The sequence below is a fragment of the Strix uralensis genome, chromosome 12, assembly GCF_047716275.1.
Source record: "Strix uralensis isolate ZFMK-TIS-50842 chromosome 12, bStrUra1, whole genome shotgun sequence".
In the NCBI taxonomy this organism is placed as follows: Eukaryota; Metazoa; Chordata; class Aves; order Strigiformes; family Strigidae; genus Strix; species Strix uralensis.
The window spans coordinates 9743861-9767200 of NC_133983.1; the positions used below are offsets into that span (position 1 = coordinate 9743861).

The window sequence follows — 23340 nt, forward strand, 5'->3', positions numbered from 1 at the left end:
TAAGTTCAAGCTGCTGTTTCAAATGGCCACTAATTTAAAAAAAAAAAAAAAAAAGTGCTACAATCTAAATGTTTTTTCTAGTCTGAGTCACAACAATGCAGGGAGAAAGTTTCAACTTGTTTTAATAATTGACCCATGTTTGTAAACATAAGTAAACTTTTTCAATGTCATTGGTCTTTCTCACTTCAAAAGGGTTTTAGTTTGTCTTGAATGTTACAATGTCATGTACTACCTAACCTCAGCAGACTAGGTCACAGTCCTACAGAACCATTCACATTCACAATAACCTCCCTGAGAGCAGTTTCAGACCATTAAAATGCTGTAAATGACCTTTGAATACAGTTTTACAGAGAATACATATAGAATTATATAGCTTACAATAAATTCAGCACTGAGACCAAGTTTTATAACATACAGTATGGCAAAACAGACCACAAGAAAATATCCACAGCACCAAGCACTATCCACTTTATTTAGAAACCAGTGAGCTTTCAGTTATCCTTAGATATTCCAAAAGACTGTGTTGACAGAGTAGACAGAAATAAAAACATTTTCTTTATCCCAAAATGCTGATAGTTCAGTTTCTATTATAAAATTCCTTGCTTACACTTTTGTTTCTAATTAATGACTACAATGCAACAATGGCTGCAGTGACCACATTTTACCAGCTGATGGCACCAATCACCTCAAGAAATTGCCTAGCTAAATGTTAGATTACATTCTTATATGTAAATGTTGTAGAATAATTTGATGGCAAAACAAAATGTAAATGCCTAAACAAAAAAATCCATAAAAATTTTATCTTCGGGAAAGTACATCTGTCTCGAATACGACACTCATCATCAAAACCCTATCCTGTTTAGAACATATGTGTGTAAACTCAGTGTGTGTACACAGACGTAATTTTTTTTCGTTTTACCACACCACAGACAAAAATTATAGCGAACTTAAAGATAACACTTCAAATTCAGATAGACAAATGTATATATATAGCAATACCTGGACATAAACATTTAGCGTGATTTTCCAGTGTGCTAAGAACTGCAAACTCGTTTAGTTAAAAAGTTTCTAAGCAGGGATACAAGTGCCTTTATAAAAATATTTTGGTTTTATATTAAGCCCTTCCTGGTGTAACATGTAAGTAGATTAAAACAAAATATGTACATTTAGATACACAACCATAAAACATTCATCCTCCCTTAGTAAGCTGTATTTAATGAACAGCTACTAAAAACTAACTTCACAGTGATGTTAATGAGATGGACAAAGTAAGTGGGAATCAAATAGCCTAGGGGGATCTTGGAAGATATTTACCTGGGTCTAGGATGGGGAGAGATGAAAGAAACTAAGATATTTACTTATTTGTAGGACAGTTGATCAGTATTGTCAGTTCCAGGCATTCAAAAGTCTAGTGAAGTCCCAGACCTACTTTTTAACCAATCTCATCTTTCACGTCTCATTTTAAGATTTTTTTTTTTTTTTTTTTTTTTTGAAGTAAAAACGTGTCCTGCTTTCCGAGCTATCATAGCTAAGGATTTGGGGATGGGGGCTACGCTTCTGTCCCCTGCGACCAGAGGGATAAAACTTGCCTTTCTTTTTTAATGAAATCCAAGACGACGATACCAGAACATGGCTGTGCCAACAGTATCTTAAAAGCAAACTTCTGGGCTGTGAAATCGTGAAAGAGGAAGGTTTCTTTCCTACGCGGGTGGGCGGGAGCCTCTCCCCAGCCTGCGAGGCGAGCAGAGCCCGCTGGGTGAGGATACAGCGGAGCACTGTGGGGAGCCGCCAACCTCCTCTCACGGCACCGGGGCACGACTGCAAGCACCCACCGGTCTGCAGCGGGAGTCGTGGACTAAAGAAAAAAAGAGGAGGCGGGCGGCTCAGCCTCCAGCCCCGCTCCTGGCTCCGCCGCAGGCAGGCCGCCCCCGGCGCGGGAAGGCGGGCCGGCGCCCGGCCGAGGCAGCCTCGCTTCCGCCGCCCTGGCTAAAGATGGCGGCGCGGCGGCGGCGGAGCGCTCCCCGCCTCCCGGCGCAGGGCGGTGGTGCCGCCGCCGTCGCGGACCGATGACGTCGGCGGGCCGTGCGGAGGGAGCCCGGGGATTCCCCGTGTTGTTGTCCTGGGGCCCGGCGGGATGGGAGGCCGGAGCGCGGGGTGGCGCGGCCGGCGCTGATGGCGGCTCGCTGGGCAGCCCGCGGCTCCGAGCCGGGGCCGGGGGTGGATGAGTTCACCGTCCCCGCGGAGAAGAGCCGCCTCCTGGATGGCAGCCGGGGCCGCATCGAGGGCTTGTTCGAGGTGCGGCTGGCCGTGCTGGGGGCGCAGGGGGACTGGCGGTCCGCGATCCCGCCGCCCGGCCCGCCGCCCGCTGCCGCCAGAATCTGGGTGCAGCTGGCGGGCGGCGGGAAGGCCGTGCGCAGCGCCAAGGTATGGGGGGCCGGGGGCTGGGCGGGAGGCGGCGCCCGGTCGCGTCGTTGAGGCCTCGGTCGCCCGGACGGAGACCGGGGCCGTGTTTGCGTACGGGAAGGCCCCTCTCGGCCGGGGCACGGCCCGGGGCCGCTACGTGCCGGTGGGAGGAAGAAAGGGTGGGGAAGAAGGCAGCGCTTCACCAGGAAACAGAAACGGTGCTGCCTCGGCAAAGAGGTGCGGTCCAGGTGCCAGGGTGTCTCCGGTGGTGTTGACATAAGCGTAGAGAACAAAGAGAAACAATTCAGCTGAGAAGTGGAAAGTTCATCGGTATTGCGGAGAACGTCACCTCGCTGTGAAATGTTACCGCTGTCTGCCTGGAGCTGCGTGAGGGCTTTTAACACCTGGGAGAATGGGCCAAGTTTTGGTTTAAAGCGCGGTTGAAACGTGTCGCTCTCCTTTTTCTTCCCAAAGGCAAGAATTGCCTTGGATTTGGTTGGCTGTTGCCATGTTTCATCGTTGCTTCACAGACATTACTTATTCTGTGGCATTTGGCAGCTTATTAGCGAAGCTGTCACTAACAGTTTAACAGAGCTAAAATTTCCTTAGCGTAAAAGTTGGCAGGTCGAGACTGCATCACCCGACTGTTCGCTGGAGCGGTAGCCTGCTGCCTAACGCGCCATAAACACGTTAAAAGAGAGAGAGCCGGCTGGGCTGGGCGTGTCTGACTGTGACACTATTTGCTGTGAAGTATCTTCCCAGAATTCTTTTGTTAAATCTCTGGTACAACCAACTTGTGGGGGGGCTCAGCAATAATGAAGAAATTAATATTCCTCATAGTGGACCTGGCAACTCTAGTCCTGGTTAAATCACGTGATGAGAATGGTCGGGTGCAAGTATCTTTCAAACCCAGAGTCTCTATATTTGGGCATTTGTGTCTGTTTAAATACACATAAATATTAGTGGAGATCCTTAGCATGTATTTTGTGACTTCATTCGCAGACTTGGCAGTCCACTTTCAAAATCTTGATTCCTTAACTGTGTAACGCATCAGGAAAATACTATGAAGGTTGACAGTTTCGAATTCTTTGTCTCTGAAATTGACTCTAAACCAATTTTCTTGTATGTTTGGGCTGAGAAACTCCAGAAACTGTTACAGGTAGTATAAACAGCTATTCTTCTCCAGGCAGCTGCACTACAACTTCCTTTTTTCCAGAAAATTAAAGCCTGAAACAAACAGTACAAGATTTCCATTTTCTAATTGCTGCTTTTCCTAATACCATACGAAATGTTTCCTATTCCAGATACTTTAAAGGGTATGGGAGACTTGACTTCCCTTACATGTAGAGCAGTTTTCAGACCCTATCTAGAGGGATTATTGACTAGAAAATATGAACCATTGCACATCTTTATTGTTTCCCTCCAAAGGTTTGGCGATAGCAGTTTGTGTTTAATTCATCAGTCATGTGCAATTTATTCATTCTTCAGTGCTGCTTAGTGAATGTAAAAAAAAAAAAAAAGTTCCCAGATTTTGAATATCTTTTTTTTAATTATGTTATTGTCCTGTTGCTCTGCAAAAGTAGTCATATGATGACTAAGGCATGAGAAGTAATCCTGTGGATTTTGTTGCAGAAGCAGTTTGTGCTAATATGGTCTTGAAGCAGCCTGCCTTGATACCTGTGGTGAACTCAAGAGATGATAGGAAGTGGTGTTATGTTATACCTTATCTTGTATTGGTTTTCAGTTCCATTTAAAAGATAAGTTTGACTTCGAGAGTAAAGGTAGATAAAAATAGTTGGTATACTTGGGAGCCTGCGAATACAGTGACTGCAGCTTAGAAACTGGCTTCACTACACCACAGAATTTTAAGCACAAAAAGAGACAGTTTGGGAGAAATAACGCTACCTAAAAGAAGAAATACTATACTGTATGCATGGAGTTCTGAACTCTGACATATTTAAAACAAGGTAGTGTACTGAATTTACCTATAGTAACTTCTAGGTGGCAGAAATAGCAATGGGATTTTCTAATTATTTTTTTTTAACCTGTTAAAAACCTGAACTTCTGAAATACAGAACTATCTGGAGCCTGGAGTTTTCTCAGTCATTTGTCAGTATCATCTGCTTTTTCAGAATACTGTGTTTCAAAGCCTCATGTTGAAAGCTGGCTTGCTGTTGGGCTTTTTGAGTGTGATTTTCTTTGGTGTTATATACCCATTGTAAGTAGGTGCTCTGGCAGTTGTAGCTTTAAAATACAAATGTTTTATTTGGTTAATAAGGGAATCTATCTGAGTCCAGGTAGTGCTTTTGTTATTCGTTTGTTTTTAGCATATTTTTTTCTGTAGAGTATCTTTTAGTGGATACTAGTGTGGCTACTAGTTACGTTGTGCCATGCCATGTCCTTGATCATGAGTAGTAAGTATAGAATAAGTTAGACATAATAACAGCTTACAAATATAGGATAGTTACTGCTGTGATGAACCTTTGGAAATTTTCTTTAGAAAGTTCATGAAGCGTGTGTTCTCTTTGACCAAAGAATGACAATGGGAAAATGAATCTCTATGGACTTGACTCTTAAACTGTTTGAGCTACAATTTAAATACTCTGTTACTATCAGTTTCAAGTAAATTTATTTATAAACGATAGGATATAAAAGAAAGTTAGCCTTCTATGAGATCTTTTTGAAAATAATTTCAGATATCTGTATTTTATCTCTTATCCTGTTTACTGGCAGTATTTATTTTCTCACATTTCTTATGCTAAGTTGGTTTTATTTTCTAATGTACTTGTCCATTACTGACCTTACCAAAACCAACTTTATATATTAGCTTTTCACAAATATTCACTCTGCTGTCTTTTTCTCCTTCTAGGAGTACATTAAGGGACTCTGTGAACCTGAGCTAGAAGAAAAGGAGTACTACCCAAAGGACATGCACTGCATCTTTGTTGGTGCACAGAGCCTGTTCCTCAACAGTCTTATTCAGGATACCTGTGCTGATATAACAGTGCTGGAAATAGGATTGCTCAGTATTAAGGGAGGTGCAGAAGCTGTTGTTATGGCTCAAAGTCATGTTCAGCAGTTTGTGAAGCTTTTTGAGAATAATGAAAGCTTATTAAGTGATAATGAATCAGACATTAAAAAGCAATTCAGACAATTTGTGGAAGCACATGCAGATAAATATACAATGGATTTACTGATTTTGCCTAGCTCACTAAAAAGAGAACTCCTAGCTCTCACACAAACTGAATGTTGTGAAGTGGAGAGCAATATCATAGATCTTACAGGTTCTGAAAGCCCAACAGAGCTTTTACAGAACGAAGCCTCCCAAATAACCATTACAAACAGAGATGGAAGAGCAGGTGGTGAGGAAGCAAGAAACAATGCTGGGACACCTGTAACTGAGCTTACAAAGCAAATGGACACTGTGTTTTCTGATGCTCCTGAAACAAGTTTTGTTCCCATAAATGTTGTGCCTCTGTTAGAGACAGTGGTGTCTAAAGAAAGGCAATCATGTAAAAGAAGATCTTCTGATGATGAGGAAAGGCTCCCTAAAAAGCAATTCTCTTTGGAAAATGATCAGGAAGCGAAATCTGCTTCACACAGTAATCCTTCAGATAGCAATGTAGTTATTGATCTGCTTTCGGATAGCTGCAGTGATTCAGATGATCCCAGATACTGCCTTAAAGAAGGCGATGATATCAGTGAGGAAATGGAATATAAGATTCTTGTGAACTTTTTCAGAACAATGGGATATTCCCAAAATATTGTAGAAAAAGTTATTGGTATCCTAGGGCAATCTGTAGAACCATTAACATTGCTAGAAGAAATTGAAAAGGAAAACTTAAAGTTTCAAGAAGAACATGAACAGTCATCTCAAAAGCCTAGAACTATCAATCCTCCTTTAGGAAGTAATGCAAATAATTCACAAAAGCTAGAAGACAAAGGCATTTCTAGCAATAAAAGTCCACTTAAATCCAGTCATACTTCAAAGGAGACAAAAAATGAGTATCATGAAATAAGAGATTCACTAAGCATGCAAGTTGATGCAGAAGATAAAATGCATATGTTGGTATGCAAACCTGCTTCTCCTTCCAGTAAAAATTCAGCTATATGCTGTAAAAAGAGAGACATTTATTGCCCTGGTAGGAATCCCAGTTCAAGGTCAAGTGATGTAGAAACTGATGGTGGGGTAACTTTCAGCACTGTACAAACTGGTGCTCTAAAAGATGTTGATTTTGTAGCCAGAGGGAGCTCAGATGTGCAGTGTGTCTCAACTAAGACTAAAACTGCAGTTCAGCAAAGATCTGTAGGGCCCTCAACTGAACAGAATAGTAATTCTGTTTTTGAGGACCAATTAGGACACTGCAGCTCTTCTTCTCAAGTGAGATCTCTCAATCAACGCCTTTCCCAAATCTCAGATTCTGAAAATCCTATCCCAGACCAGGCATTGTCTTCACAAATACATCCTTCAAATTCTGATAGAGAGACAGTGGGACCACGCAGACGTCACCCTGATCCTTCAGTTACTGGAGTTCAAAGATTTTTGGAATCTCTGAAAAAGCCATACAGACTGGAGTTGAAAAATGAACCTGGGAAACCATATTTAAAACATATCGTTATTGATGGAAGCAATGTTGCAATGTCGTAAGTATTGTTCTTTTCAGCTGTCTTTTTATTAAATGTTCAATGAACTTTCAAATGAAATGGGGACTAAGAGGTTGCTGTGCCATGTGTGAAGTTTTTGCTAGCTAGCTTTTTGGTGACCCAACAGTCCATGTACCCAGCAAGGTTTTTCAGCTACTGGTAATGGCTGCAGTGGTAAGTTATGGTGAGGCTTGATAAGGAAGAATGACGTGAGATTGCCAGTAGCCATTTTAATTTCCAGCGCATAGCAATTTTGATAATTTCTATTCTTCACTTAGTGACAGCATTCACTTTTACGACTGATTTGTTTGGAGTTGTTATTCTTTGTTGAGACATAGAAGGAAATGTGTACATAGAAGGAAATTCAGAAATTTTTAGCAGGTACACTGTATGACACTTCAGTACACAAATCCAGCTCGAACAGTGTGGTTGTGGGATATTTAATCATAGAACGGTTCTTGTAGAATTTACTTTTGGTTTTAAAAAAAATACATAGTCTGAAGTTGAACAAATGCAATAACAAATAGAATAAGAAAAATCCTTGATTTTGACTTAAAAAATTGGCTGGTAATTGCAATACTCTGGAAAATATTTTCTGTAAAGCCATTTAAGACTTAGCTTTCCTGCTCTGGTAGAAATTTGTGAATTTGGAAAAGTGGGCAGCTCAGATTTATGGAGCCCAAATACTAAAATAATCAGAAAAAAACTTGAACAGAATGGGCAATGAAAACTAAAACTAGATTTACGTTAGAGGTAGATGAGATCCTTTTTGATAACAAAATGTTTCAAAATGAAAAGTGAATTAAATCTACAGCATTTCTTACTAGGCAGTCATCAGATTTTAAGCATGATTTGTGCCATTTCAGAGCAACCTAGTTTGAATTATCAGTGCTCCAGCTCAATGTAACACTTCAGTCAGAAGTAATTTCAGTGAGCTCAGCTCTGTTGCAAGCAATTTTATGCAGGAAACTTAATTTGCTTTGCATGCACCTAACAAAGAAAATGAGTTATCAATTTAAGAGTGAAGTGTTTTGGTTTTTTACTTTTGCTCTTGGCGTCTTGTAATTTTGAAGTGGAGGTTCTTATATAGTAGTAACATATTTGTCCTTTAACAAAATTACGTATTAGTGCTTGGGTCCTGTTACTTTTTACAAATGTAGGCATATAACAAAAATTCCATCCCCATTCATAAAACTTTCAGAACAGAGAACTGTGTGTATGTGTGCACACACCTTGTCTCCTGTTCCTCCTGATACCTAAAAGAATATATGCAAATAATAGTAGGCAATTCTAGGGCTGTTGGATAATTTTAATAGATTGGCTGAGAAGGCACCATGCAAATAAACTGTATGAAATGGGCACGGTTAATACTGAAAAGATCAAGAAATTCCTTTCTTTGACTGATACAGGGATTTTCCGTTACTGTAAATATCTTCTAATTCCTTCTCTTTTTTTGTTCAATCTTTCTATTGTAGACAACTTTGGAGGGCATTGCCAGTTACAATTTTCATTTTTTCTTTTCTTTTTATTTTTAAGTTTGTTATAACTAACTGGAATAGCAAAAATCAGTTATAACCTGTGTCTCTTTAAAATTTTGTGCTTAACTTGCTTATTTTAACATTTGTCTCCTCAATATCCTTGAATTGATGCTGTTCTCTAGTCAGGAGGAGATTTGGATTTGTTCTTTTTATACTAAGTAATTTTGGCAAGCACACATCTAAAGGTTTTGTCAGTGTTTGCTATGGGGCTTTTTTGTAGTTTCGGAATATGAAAATGAGCAATGACAAATGCAGTATTTCTTCTTAATGAGGAAGTGGTAGTTTTTAAGAACAAACTGACTGTTCTCCTGCTCCACTGGTGAATGTAAGAATAAGGAAGAGTAAACCTACTATGAGAACTTCTTATTTAAGATTTTTCAGTGCATTCAGCATTCCTCTGCTGAACATGCATAAACCCAGGAATTAGTTTTCATTCTGATATCATGCTGCCAGAACCAAAATGGAGTACTTTAAGCAAAACAATAGTAATTCTGAGAAAGATCATATGTATCCCTAGAGAAAGTGGAAAAAGGTGAAGCTATTTAAGTGTTTATTTTCTTTTTTATTTTAAAATACAGATTTCAGTCTTGGATAGTGGAAATCCTGAAGAGCCTCCTATCAGCTATATTATCGTGTATTTAGATGTAACTAATTCTTCAACAGGATATTTTCTAAGAACAGGCCAGAGTACTACCAGTGATCCCATGATTTCTGTAGGATGTTCTTACGCTGAGAACACATCTGACTGGCTAAGATGCATGCATCGTATGTCACCTACTTCCAGCTATTAGGTGAAAGAGACTTCCCAAAAGAATGGGCTTAAATGCTGTTTAGGGAAAGAAAATAAACTTTTCCAGGAAAAAAAAATTACAGTGTTAATTACTGTAAGAAAATAATGTCAAAGTGTGTCCTAAAATGAATTTAATGTTTCAGACAGTTGACAGCTGGTACAGTTTCCCAGAAGTAACTATATAAACACAGGTCTGCATGTGCATGTACACACAGTTGTGTTAATGGGGAAAAAAATGGATGTCTGCTTCTGGTTTCACAGAGATAGCTATAGATGTCCTTAGATTCTTTTCTTTTGTGGTTATGAAGGATCTACTTTGGCTCCTAAACATTTCACCAAAATCATGGAATAGCAAAACTTTCTTAATTGTTAGGGATAATAAATACTTGTAACTCCCTTTTCTCTGTAATATGTATGAATTTTGCTTGAGAACAGAAATAATAAATTATATTGTTATTTTTGTGAAGTGCTAGTAGAACTGTTAATATTATTTTAGCAAATTGGGGAATCAATCTTAACTTCTTCCCTTTATGTACAGTCCTAGCCTGATGATTTCTATTTTGATACCTTAATATATCTCACTTTGCCTGGTTTTTTGACAGGCCTCTTCATTATTTGCACATGTTCCTGCTAGGTCACTCTTTTTCCCCATTCAGAACAAAACATACATTATTTTAAAGATTATTAGCTTCAAATACAGTTTAAGGACCAAGGACCTAGAAATACAGAAATGTTTGCAGTTAGTCCATAAAGGCCCTCTACCACAGACAAAGAATCAAAAGTAAATTTAAGTTACTTGTTCTGTTTATGAGAAGGAGCGTCAGAAGATTTCTTAATGCACAACCTTTCCTACCAAGTGATCATTAACTGAAGAAGGTGATAATCATCCTTATAAAGTGATCTCCCCAGGTTAAAGAGTCCAGAGCTCGTCCCTTATGACTGGCAACAGTAAAATGTTTCAGGTCAATCACTGGAGAATTAATTGAATTAAAAGATTAAGGTTTTCTGTCATTTTATAGTCTTGCTAACTTTAAATGGGAAGCCTGACATGATCCATAACTCTTGACACAGCTTTAATTCAAGTACAGTGTATTGTTACAGTAAATAGTTTTTAAAGCAAACATTTCTTCATTGTTCAGACTGTTACTTAGAAAATAGTGATGTAAAAGTGCAAGTCACAACTGAGTCATAAGCTACCTTGAACTTTTAAAATTATTTCCCAAACATATATTAGTGGAAGAGAAATGCAAATTGTTGGGAGTCATATAGAAAATAACAAATACACCACATCCTCTTTGTCTATTTTTTTTTTAATATGAAGAGATTTTTTTTATCTGTATATTTAATTTATGAGGTTTTGTGTCTTTTTTTTTTTAAGAACAACCAAATACATCTGAAACTAATGAATTAAAAGGTGGTGAATAAACATCTGCCTATCTCTCCAATGGCTGTGAGACTACTGTAGGCAATGGTCTCCTAACTTTTTTTGACTGAGCACACCTATCAGTAAAAAAATCTTTGAGCATGCACCCCATGCATATATATTTTTCAACTACATAGGTCCATTACTGATGTTCTGATGTTTCCTTCATGCACCCTAATGGACTGTCTTGCACTCCAGCTGGAGTGCTCACACCCCATATTAGAACAGGGCATAGTAGCTGAATACTGTTGACATACAGTCCTCAGATATGGTTATACAACATCTGCTGCCTGCTCCTCAGCCAAATGAAAACTCTGCTTATGAAAAGCAAAGGACAGAGAACTGCCTCAAAATAGCAGAATCATCGAGATATTTAAATGTCCTGGTAAATAATCAGTGCATGGGGGCCTGGGTTTTTTTTAATTCAGCTTCCTTCTGGCTAAATAAAGCCTCGTTATTTTCTTAGATCTTAGAAAGTGAAGAATTGTTTTCACTTTTGCTTTTAATTATTTTCAGTTTTACTTCTTGGTACCTTGAGGTTATGGACATCTGCTTCCATGCCTATGTTGGGTTGGTTTTTTTTTTGACCCGAGTGTCATGTGTTTGGGGCTGGGGGGGTATTAATGTATTGCTCCCATGCTTGGACTAAGGCTGAATGGGCTTCTGAATTACTACTTGCCTTGTGTCTTAAGTCTGGAGACTGCAAGAAGGTGAAAAATTTTTCCTCTTAACATGTGCAGCCTAGTAAAAATGTCGTGTTGATATGTTAATGCTGTCTGTACTTTCAGTGTACTTGTTGAGTGAGAGAAAGTCCAGAGTTTATTCTAGCTGCTAACAAGTATTTTTAAAAATTACCTCTTTTTATGTGCTGAAAACAGGCCTTTCAGGGCAGACTGAAATATCCAGACAGTTGTTGGGTAATTTGAAATTTTATTAAAATGTGGAAGAAACTCACAATGAAAGAATAATGGGATGGAATTATATCTTGCTAGAATTGTTGGTAAATAATGACATGTACTTTCCTTAATTTAGTTACAAAACCAAAGGGAAAATGTACATGTCCCAGAGAGCAGCCTGCTGTTTGATGCTTTGTACTGCTTATGATCATCTTGTTTAACTTAAGAAATACCTTTGTAGGGTCTTCACAGTTTTTTTTAAAGAACTGGGACAGTCAAAACCAATATTTACAATGGCAGTTGGGGAACAGATGCAGTCGTTGAGATGGATGTCTTGAAAGGACCATCTTGCTGTGGTAATTTGCTGTCCTTCAGATGTTTACCTAGCTCAAATAAAGCATTTCATATTTCTGTTTATCTAGCAGTGACATATTTACTTATAGCTCACCTTAATTCTCCATGTTATTTGATAAAGTTGAATATATTGCTTCTATTTGGATGCCTTTTTTTTTTTTAAGTTGCTGCAGAACTGGAGTTCGTGATCATCAGGACAAATCAAGAGCTGCTGTTCTAGGCTTCAAAACATTTAAAAAAACAGAGTACTACTCTGTGTAGTTCAACAGGTTTAAAGCTATAAAAAAGGAGATTGGACAAATAGAGAAGGCAAAATTTTCAACGTGAACATTGAGACCTCTGCATCTCTTGAAGTCCAATTGAGAGCTATTAACACAGTGAAAAGTATTTAACATAGTTTTCCAGTTTATTGAATAGGGTATCTAACTTAAAGTGGGGAGATGATGACTGCGTTTTAAGTTTATGACCTAGAAGGTTTATGAGGGGTAACTCTTCTGTGACAATTGCATTCCTTTATTTGACTGCTCTTGATATCAAGAACACTTAATTTTATTAGGACGAGTGTGGCATAGGATTTTTTTTTCTCCAGAAACTCTGTTAATAAGTCAGACTTTTTGTCTGTTATACAGTTCAGGTGTAGCTTACTCATTTTTCTGCCCTTCTACATAAAACATTCATTTCCAATTCAGAGAACCTTAATAGATTTATATTTTGATATATTTATCTTCAAATGAGTTTACAAAATTGGAAAAGGATACGTGAATGCTACTAAAGGCTGAGTTTCACTGTAAAATATTGCCATGGAGATGTTTTAAAGAACTCTCTGTTCAGAAGATTTCCTGGTAGGTTCAACTAGGGGTTTAAAGATAAGATTCCATTCAAAACTAATAAGGCTTACTATTAGGCTTATAGTACACAACTGCACATTAACTAGGAGAGTGTTTTAAAATACAAATAAGACTTTGTCACTTATTGTTATGAAAGCACTTTGTAGTGACTTAACATCTAACTCAATACATAAAACACGTACTACTTTGTAAGAAATGCTTTGCCTGTTTGTGCCCTCAGTTCTGAATCATCGTGTCTTTTCTAAGTATATCTTTGTTTTGTCTAAGTGTAGACTTTAATCCATGAAAATGTGAAGAAGTTTCTGAATGAAAACTGGAATTATCCTTATGTAAGGTGCTAATATGTGTTTTGTATGAATTTATTTATTTATTTATGTCCACTGTGATTTATTTTAAGAGTCTTCTTCCATTATTCTCCTGAACCTCAGTTCCCAGAATCTGGTTAGACAGTTAATTGCTAAAGGAGGACTTCCTGCCCTGTGTTGAATGGGCATATAGGATCATTGAGATAATTCAGTTTGGGAGGGACCTCACAAGGTCATCAACTGCAATGTTTGTATCACTCACATTAAGCAGTTGCTGATTTTTCTGGAAAGTTATTTAACTGAGTTGCAAAAACAGGTAATTAACATCCTGTATTTTTAAATGCGGGGAAAAAGATTACCACTAAAATACAGTATTTTGAAAACTTTTCTTCAAAGAAATTTCATTATTTTGCTTGAAAATTGTAGCTCAGATTGTTGAAATGAAGGGAGAGGAGTCCTAATACCTTAGATTATCAGAGAACTTTCAGAGGTAATCATTGGAAACCAGTTAAACCAAAGGTGTCCTGTTTGGTAGTGGGACTGTGTTTGGGACTACCACAATATTGGATTAAGATAATTTTAATCTATAATCAATAGATTTCAGAAACCATCGCTATTGTCCTCTTTTTAAAGCTAAACCCACTTCTGATTACTCAAATACCATTGCGCCCACAAAACTGACTGAGCTATAAAGTTGCAAAGTGATGTTTCTATTCCCTTCTTTTGCAGAAGATCTCTTTCCATTTATAAGATTCCTCATCTATAACATCCATCTACCTTTTTTTTTGGTGAGGCTGTATATGTAACTTCCAGGTTCACTTTGCCAAGTTTTGTTCTGATTACTTTATATTCACAGTAGTAAAACTCTAGTGAATTTAATCTTCCTTCTATTTTCTTTCACCCCCAGTCATGGTTTAAAGAAATTCTTTTCTTGTCGAGGAATTGCAATAGCTGTTGACTACTTTTGGAAACGTGGCCACAGAAATATTACTGTATTTGTTCCACAGTGGAGAAAGAAACGTCATCCTTACATTACAGGTGAGGGAAATAGTTTCCTAATGTTTTCTTTATTAAACTACACTGTAACTATCTCTTTGGATACTTCTGTGAAGAATGAACAGAGAAGGAATACTTCATAAAATGTTAAGCATGAGCAGTCTGGCTGCTCAGCATGAGTAATTGGGTTCCCATGTACAGTGTGAGACACTCTGAAATGCTCTTTAGGCAAACTGATGTGTCATAAGTGGAGGCCTTTTTGTTTGGTTTGGTTTTTGTTTGCTCTTTAACTTCTAGTTTCAACCTCTTCCGCCCCATTTTTATAATATTAGAATTCTTCAGCCATCAATACGTCATTTTTCTAGATTAATAGGTACAAAAATAGCCCATTTTCTCTGCTAATTATACCTCAGACAAATTGTTAAATCTATAAATAGCCTAGAAGAAAGTTTTTGTTTTTAAGAGCAGTTGTTTCATGTTTTAACAGAGCAGGATTTCTTAACACAGCTCGAGGATGTTGGAATATTGTCTTTCACACCTGCAAGGATGGTTTTAGGAGCAAGAATTGCTGCTCATGATGACAGGTATGGAATATACATAGTTTTAAAGTATTTTTAAACATCTGACTAATGGTTGTAAAAGCTTAATACTTCATGAGCAGTTGTATTAGCTAGTTCTTCAACCTGTCTAGACAGGGCTGTGCATCCAACTTAACTGGGCTCCACATCTGTTACATTATTTTACTGTCCTAAGAAACATTTGTATATGTAATTCTCTAGCAATGTACATGCTGTTTTCTGAAATTCATGGAAAATGGTGAATTTTCATGGCAATTCTAACCAAAAAAAAAAAAAAAAAGTTAATCCATTTCAAATGTCATCACTTGCATTGAGGAAGAAATTAGTCTTCTAGTAATATTTTTATGCTTTCCTGATCATCAGTCTATCCCTGAATTATGTTTGGGGAGCACTAACAAAATCAGCTACTGATGAGGTGCTATTTTGTTCCTGTTTTTTCTTGATGCCATTGTGGCATACAGACACAGATGTGTATTTGGAGCAGTGTATTTGTAACAATGTGTAGGCTAGTAAATTTCCAAGTTAGTTTGAGCACCAAAGTTCAGCTTCAAAATGCAGGGATCATCTTTCAGTGAACAAGACAACAGGAAGCTTTAGGGTTTTTTTGTTGGGCATTGGAGGGGAGTTTCCTAGTGCTTGCATTGCTGTTGCCAAATTTTCCCAGTCTTGAGACACAGTTAAAAGTTCATGCTGCTTAAGGTTCTTTTTCCACAACCAGCTTTCCTAACTCTGCATGGATGAGCAGTTTGCAACTTTGAAATTGTGTTTTGTGGCTAGCTACAGTTCACTGGATTTCAGTTTCTTCTTACTAATGATCATTCATGCTTCATTTTTTCAACTACAAAATTGTCAAGTTTTTGCATCGTGTGAATGCCTATTTTTGTTAGATTGCGCAGTCATGTACCCGATTGCAAAACTTGACATGCAAAAGATGTATAGAGTGCACTTAGTCTGTCTTCCTTGTTAAAATATAGCAACTCTGATCTCTTCAATAATTTATAGCAAAAACCAAAAAATGTACAAGGCAGCCAAGCTGGAGTTGTTTACGCACATTCTTCTATATACACCTAGCGTTTCATGTAAAATGCTATGTAGGTGCAGTATTTACAGTTGAGATTACAGTGGAAATGAGTATTGTGCTATAATTGCACTTTTGTCGAAAGTGTATGCTTTTCTTTAAAAGGACACCATCCATTATCTTTTTGCTAAAATAGTTTCAAATTAAAAAAGCTTGGCTTTGGATAGGTAAAAAAAACCCATGGGATTTTCTTAATAAATCAGAGTTACCTTTTGTCATGATTCATTTAACGGCAAAATGGTAGGAGCACTCTTTGTTAGCAAGTGTTGACAGAGCAAACTAATATACATAACACTGCCTTGCAGACACAAACATTAATGCTGAGCAAAAAAGTATATGGAAAAGTTTGTGTTGGAATGTGTAATAAATACTGTACTCTTTTGTAAAAGTTCGTAAAAATTTACTAATATTTAGAATCTGATAGTCCCATGGGTTTTGGGGATTTTGCCTGTGGGGTTTTTTATGGGAAAAAAGCCTCCCATGAAGCCCCTGCTGCACCAAATAAATGCATGCTACCTGAAACATTACTTAAAGTTATATGGTGGGTCAAAACAGTAATTTCCTGGTAATCAAAGTGCTTGTTTTCATGCAAGTAGATTACTCTTGGATGTTGAAGTGTTTGGTTTTCTAGATCTTTGGACATTTTTCAGCAGACCAGACTATCTTAACAGACTTTGAAATGAATTTTACAGGTTTTTATTAGACCTTGCTGATAAAACTGGAGGTGTTATTGTGACTAATGATAACTTAAGAGAATTTGTGACAGAATCACTTGCCTGGAGAGAAATTATTCAAAAAAGGTAATTACTCAATTTCTATGAAAGCTTAAAAGGATGTCTGTCCTTACAGTTGTAGGCACTCCATTTACATGTGGGATTTTTTATTTTTAATTAATCTGTCATGCAATTCTAGTAGAACCCAACAAAGTACTGTCTGTGTTTCACCATTTTGATTCATGGCCTTATAATAGTGTGTTGAGTAGTCTAATGTCCCTATTATTCATATATTTTCTAATATACATCAGTTAATTGCTCACATAAATAGGAGCTTGGTGTAGCAGCTAAGCTATGTCACTTCTGAAGCTCAGTGTTAGATCCTGCTCGAGTATACGTTTTGCGGTCCATTCTCACAGGCTGTCTTGTTTTACATTTCATTTCTTCAAGGAGATATGCTGATGAAGACATACAGTGTCACTTCTAAGATTTCAGAATCAATCACTCTAAACTGTAGTAAACAACAAATCAACGTAACTAAACAACATAATGAACACTTGCAACATATCCCTATAGCCATTTCCCTGCAATTGTTGAGCGTCCTTTGGGTTTAGATGAGTTCACTTAGCTATCAAATATCCATGCTTCAGCTTGTGGATTCTCTGTGAATTATAGTTTCTCCTGCGCAGCTGGCTTCTTTTTTGTTGTTCGTTTTTTTGTTTTGTTTTTTCCCCCTCCAGTTAAATCAGGTCATTTTACTATTAAGGTACGATCTTCTGTTGGCCAATTATCCCACTAATCCCTCAGTCTCCCTGATATCTTCTGAGGATACATACACTGTCTGGGGTCTGTATAGCTCTAATGGAATAAATAATTGAAAACTGTCCTGGATTCTCACAGTATAGTTGAGAGAACATGGAATTGATGTTGACTAACCATGTAGGTATTTACACGATTTCTTGAGTGAATTCTACTCAAGTCAGGTTCTGTTCTCCTACAGAACTTCAGCAAGAATACTTAGCAGGTCATTCTGAGTCTGTGGGGTTTTTAAGAGCATGTGTTAACATCTGCTATTCTGCTATTAGTTTTACTTCTGGGGAAATTCCACTATACCAAATTCTCTCCTTGCAGACAAATTTTAGTGGAACTGTTTTCCTTAAATGCAGATTTCACCCTGTCCCAAAATGATTTAAAAAAAAAAAAAAAGCTTCTTTGTGTCTTAACTGTGAACAGCTAATGCCGTGTTTGCTAGTTGTGTGACTTTTCTGATAATATATGCATTTTAGCTATGTGGTTGAAGATTGTTACAAGGAAGGGGAGTTTGAACAACCAGAAAATCTTCTCTAATCACATAGAAAATTCCACTCTGGTCTCAACCCCAAACCAAACAAACAAAAAACCAAACCAAAAAAAAGACCAAACAAAAAAAAAACCCCAACAAACAAACCAAAACCCCTCATTGTTCTGCAGTGTAATGGGAACAGTTCACAGAAGCTTCCATTAAATTTTTTTGACAGTGAATGCTGGTTGTATCTAAACGGGTTACTAGTTAAGCTTCAAACCACTCCTGATGTGGTGTGAAGTGTCTGCTCTAAGGCAACTTGTCCTGTGCTACAGAACTGAAGGGCATCAAGGGTGTAATACATTGTTAGTAAATAATACTGAAAGAACTCTCTTGCAGGTTGCTCCAGTACACTTTTGCTGGTGACATATTTATGGTTCCTGATGATCCTTTGGGAAGAAATGGACCTAGGTTAGATGACTTCCTTCGAAGTGAAGGCTTACCTAGGTATAAGCATTGTTTTCACTTTTGTTTGAGACAGTTATGATTTCACATTTGAAATAAACTGTTTCCCTGGTTCACTTGAACACCTTTTTAGATCTGTATAGTAAAGGTACAGTAAAATTAAACAAGAACACTGTAGGATGTAGTAACAAAAACATGTTTTTTCCTATTGCTTCAGTCTTATCAGAAAGTGCTGGTGACATTTGCATCTAATCGACATCTCTCTCAGAATTAAGATAAGTAAGACAATAACTTCCTCTGAGATTTGATTGTGGTGGCTTTTTCATGGAAAGGTGCTCCAAACTGTTGCCATCACACAAAGCTGCCAGTGTGGTATGTGGTAGCCTGATATCCTGTGATGTTATTTAAAACACCTTGGTTGATCACTTATTCCTAGTGGGACAGTAGATGCTACAAAAGAAACGCTCTAGGCTCATATTCTTAGTCACTGGAAAGGCATTTCACTTCCCGCTTGAGGGTACTGTACTGTTAATAAAACGATTTTTGAGAGGCATTGTTATTAAATGAATTTGTATTTGATTCCTGATTTTAACTGTTAATAAACATATATTATTCCTTTAAGATCATTGTACTTTTTAAATGTGCATATATTCAAAGTATGAATTTGCTTTGCATTAGCTGCCAAGACTTGAGAGAATGGGTTTGGTCTTTTTGCACAAGAAAATAAACTGCTCTTTTGTTCTTCTTTCACTATCTTAGGAATTATAAGTGCTAATGATAGTGAGGAGTATTGAGAGAGCTTTTAGAAACAAGTGAGGTAGTTAAAAATCAGCAATACAAAATGCAAACTCTAATTAAGGATTGATATGAAGAATAAGCAGGAATCTCAGCTGTTGTAAACAATTGAGGAAAGTAAGACATGTATATACCAGTAGGTGTCAGGTTGATTTGAAAATAATCACGTAATATGGACAAGAAAAAAGCAAGTGTGGTTCTAGAACTCCAGTAGGAAATGCTAAGAAAGTATTTGAACTTTAATATAAAACCCTTACGATACGCAATTTGCAACACTGTTTTAGCTGCCTGTGTCCTAGAAAAATAAAGTGAAAACAGAGTGTGTTCTGAGAGGTAACTGTGATGATTGTAGAAATGGAAGAAGACTCTAAGAAGAGCTTGTTTTCCTATCTGTAAACTTGCAACTGAAACTAGGCTTTGGTTTTTGTGGGTGGGGTGGTGGGGTTTTTTAAGACAAAGAAAAGGTGCCAGTGTAAAGAGTTAATTTTGTTCCTTCCCTGAGACTTTTCTGCTTGAGTTAAATGATGCAGAAAGCATAAATGGCACCAGGAATAAGATCAGAAACTAAAGATCTTGAGCAATTACATAGCCTTTCCGTGTTGAGTAATGGGGAGGCGTTACAACCTAAATGCTTTTAAAATAGACCTCTGTAATTTAGATACTGTTTCCCTTGGTGGTGGAAACTAGACTGTAACATGAGTTCCAGTTCACATTTCTGTGTTATCTGGTGGCATCTGCAGTAGACTTGGCCCTAAATCTTTTAGTGCTAGCAGTTTAGAGTAGCAACAACTTTTCAAAGTCTGAAATGAAATCTAAATAATTAAGGCAGAATATTCAGATCCTGAAATTGCTGAAAAACTTCATTGCCCTGTTAAGGATATCATACAAGGTCTTGATCTAACTGTGAGCACGGGTCACAGTCATGAGCAAAATCAGATGAGGTGTAGTCTCGTGGAGCACCTGGATGGTCCTTTGGTTTGTCAGTATTTTCACATGTTCTGAGTCAATGTACATATGTTCAATGTATCTTTTTATCCATTTAGCTCAAAAATATTGATGTTGATACTCCATAAAATAAGCTTTGACCATTGCTGTATTCTGTCAAGTAAAGTACTCACAGTGTATTGGAACTAGTCCTAGATAATGCTAGTTAATGTTGTTAGTCATGCCAGATTCAAATTGAAAACTGTTACACCTACTGTTTTGTTTCACTTTTAAAAAGTGCTTATCGTTTGATTTCAATCAGTAACTAGCTGAGCAGCAGTAAGGTATTGGGGTTATACACATTTTTCTTTTCTGTGTTTGCACAGAGACAGCTAGCATCTCCTTTACCTTAATTTAATAAAAATTTTTTTTGTTATTCCGTAGAGATTTTCGGTCAGCACAAAAGGCTTTACAGAGCAGTGGACAATATTCTTATGAGACACCCAAACCAACCAGTAGCAGTCGACAGCCTAAAAACAGAGTACCTGGTGATCATTCATCAACATGGCTTCCGCTGGAAGGAAACATACAGGCTTGTCTGGCATCTCCACCACAGAGGTCTGCCACAGAAACAGTACAACTAAGAGAAGCCCTGATAAAAATTTTTCCTGATTATGAGCAAAGACAGAAGATTGATCAAATACTAGCTGATCATCCATTCATGAGAGATCTTAATGCACTGTCTGCCATGGTGCTTGACTGAATGTTGTATAGGCATTTTATATCACAACTGATCTGACTAACTTTGAATATCAATGTGAAGAAAAATGTTGTTCTGTTATGTTACTTTGTGAATATTCAAAACGTAATTTTATTTGTATAAACAAAGATATTTTTTGTGTATGTTCTGTTGCTAATAGATGCCAGTTTTTGGTAAATTAAAACTGCTGCTACTACAGATTTGTAGTAATATTTTCTATGAAAAAACCAAATCTTCTGCTTCACTTGAATTGCTTATTAAAGCAGTAGCAGTTCTAAAGAACTGCTATCACTTTAAATAGTGTTAGCACTTTTTAAATCGTCCTTTCCTCAGAAGGGAAGAATCATGTCAGAGGCTTAAAAGTGACTCTTACAGCTTCAGATATATTCTCCCACTGCACACATAACGTACTATAACATAAATTGTGCACCTGTTGGATATTGTTGGTGTTTGTATCTGGGGTATAGATATTCTTAGAAAACCAATGCTCTACTAGTATCTCCTTCACTTATGAACATTGAAATATTTCTTCATGGAAATAAAACAGACCCTTTTAATATTTGCAGATATGATGACTTCTGCGTAGTGTGTATGTGAACCTGCTTTCCTTAAGCCTGCATCATGGATTTTGGAAATAGGCTATACTCCTAAGGGTCTATGGACAGCAGTTTGAAGATCCCTGTATGGGAGCAGTGGATGTTCGCTGTATTGTTGGAGTACTGTCACAAGGTGGCGTTATGCATCTGTTGGTTTGTAATGATAATAGGAAGGCTTCTGACATACTCTGAAGTGTTTGTTCTTATATAAAGATAAAATGCGAGACAGGTAACAGTAACTGTAAGAGTGTTACAGATAAAATTTTATATTATATGAATAACTTACGGATACTAAGCAGCCTTCTGGTATTAACAGGCAGCTAAGAAGCTTTGTATATAGGGGTAAAATCTTAGTGCCCATAGAATGAAAACCAAAGAAAATCCATTTGCCTGTTTGTCCAGGTTGAGAGATACTATGCTGCAGTAGTTAGGAGAGGGAAGGTTTCAATTAGAAAGTATAAATTCACAACTCTTCTCAACAGAAAATATTTGTAATGCTTTAAAAGATCTGTGATACCTACATTGCTTCTTAAGTTGGAAATTCTTTTGACCATCAGTACTCTTTCAGAATAATTTTAGTATCTTAAACAAACTGCGCTGTTACCTGTTTGTCCTGCCTCTTCTAAATCGGAATGCTGTGATAAGCTATTAACAGAATGTGATGCTGTTTATATAGAAATGGCATGCTGTCTTACACAAAGCTAATACGCTGAAGTTAACAATCAGATCTACCCCTTTAAATTTGTTCTGGGATCTATCCCAAAATTAAGTTGGGAAAAAAGGAACATAATTTATGAAAGCTGACCAATAGAACCACTTTCAAGAGCAGGAACAAAGTGAAGATTACTGTGTGTCTGTGTCTTTGTACATGCTTAAGTCTGTCACACCTTCCTTTTAACTGGTTTCTGGTGCTAAGTGTTCGTATTAGTAAAATCAAATTAGACTGTAAAGAAAATGTGAGCTACAGAGCCCATGTTAAACTTCTGGCATACTGAGCCTTACCCTAAAGCTTAAGTATAGTGAGTTTCTCTCCAGTTCCCTGGGTTCTGAAATCACTCTGCTTAAATGCAAAAGAGCTGAAATATGCTGAGGAAATGAGGGTGTTAAGTCTGTCTTCTTGCATGGCCCTTTCAGATGTATTTTGAAGTCAGAAACAGAAGGCAAAGTCTTGCTCTTCCCTCAATGGGAGCAAGCTGAAAGATGATTGCAGCAAGAGCAAAAGAAAAGTATTAGGAGCAGTTACTACAGCATCTCAAAAATACAAGTGAGGATAAAGAAAGGTTTTGAATATGTTTCTACATCCAAATAGACAAATCTTGATTATTTTTTTTCTGTATAAATGAGTGGACAATTTATTAGTCAGGTGGGCAGAGTCATTCTGAGAATGATGTCTTTGCTAAGGAGCAGTGCTTACCTACGAAGTGCTATGTGATCACCAAGTTCTGTCCCCATAAAAACTTAGGTAGGTTCCTAAAAGCTGTTGTTGCTGATTAGAGTTGGTATAATTTTTAATAAGTAGTAAGAGAATAAATTATGACCAGTGAAGGGCTTTTCCTTAACAGGGTTAGGATCCCAAGGAGGACAGCGGTAGTGAATTGGATAATTCTGCTTAGTTCTGCATTGGAGTGAGACACAGGAACTTTGGGTCAGCTTCTTAATTCCTAATAAGCTCTTCTAGAGGCAATCAGGAGAACCAAGGAAGTGGGCCAAGAGTAATACAAGCTACTCCATGTCTCCTTTGCGTATTAGTATACTCAAAACAGAAACCAACTGTGCAGTACAGAAGTGCAGATAAAGAAATATGGTTTTGTTTTCATTTGTCACACCGAAGGAAGAAGATAATTGGAGTATGACACTGCAGGGGCAGCAAAAGATAAGTACTATGTTGATTACTGTCTAGTGTGGGAAGACATGGTGAAGTATGGAAACTTCACTAGCTAGCAGTGGATTAA

The 23340-nt window shown here is 37.5% G+C and overlaps 1 protein-coding gene across 4 annotated transcripts; it reads left to right on the forward strand.

Moving 5' to 3' along the window:
• Positions 1 to 1978: 1978 nt before the first annotated feature.
• N4BP1 (NEDD4 binding protein 1) lies at positions 1979 to 21357 on the forward strand. 4 transcript variants are annotated; one of them, XM_074882144.1, is made up of 7 exons: positions 1999 to 2424; positions 5273 to 7047; positions 14109 to 14239; positions 14685 to 14781; positions 16546 to 16653; positions 18248 to 18355; positions 20477 to 21357. In XM_074882144.1, exons 1-7 carry the CDS (start codon positions 2173 to 2175, stop codon positions 20793 to 20795), a joined length of 2790 nt encoding a protein of 929 aa, XP_074738245.1. In that variant the 5' UTR covers positions 1999 to 2172; the 3' UTR covers positions 20796 to 21357. The 4 variants fall into 4 exon arrangements, 3 of the variants coding, with proteins under 3 accessions (XP_074738247.1, XP_074738245.1, XP_074738246.1); XM_074882145.1 differs by lacking the exon at positions 1999 to 2424 and adding an exon at positions 2572 to 4370; XR_012630625.1 differs by lacking the exon at positions 20477 to 21357 and having other exon boundaries at positions 1979 to 2424; positions 14690 to 14781.
• Positions 21358 to 23340: the final 1983 nt, after the last annotated feature.

What these genes read in the sequence shown, in the direction of transcription:
- N4BP1 (XM_074882144.1), top strand. Translation starts at nt 2,173, where the DNA reads ATGGCGGCTCGCTGGGCAGCCCGCGGCTCCGAGCCGGGGCCGGGGGTG. An exon ending in GGAAGCAATGTTGCAATGTC is followed by an intron (nt 7,048 to 14,108) that starts GTAAGTATTGTT and finishes TTTCACCCCCAG; the next exon opens with TCATGGTTTAAAGAAATTCT. An exon ending in CGAAGTGAAGGCTTACCTAG is followed by an intron (nt 18,356 to 20,476) that starts GTATAAGCATTG and finishes GTTATTCCGTAG; the next exon opens with AGATTTTCGGTCAGCACAAA.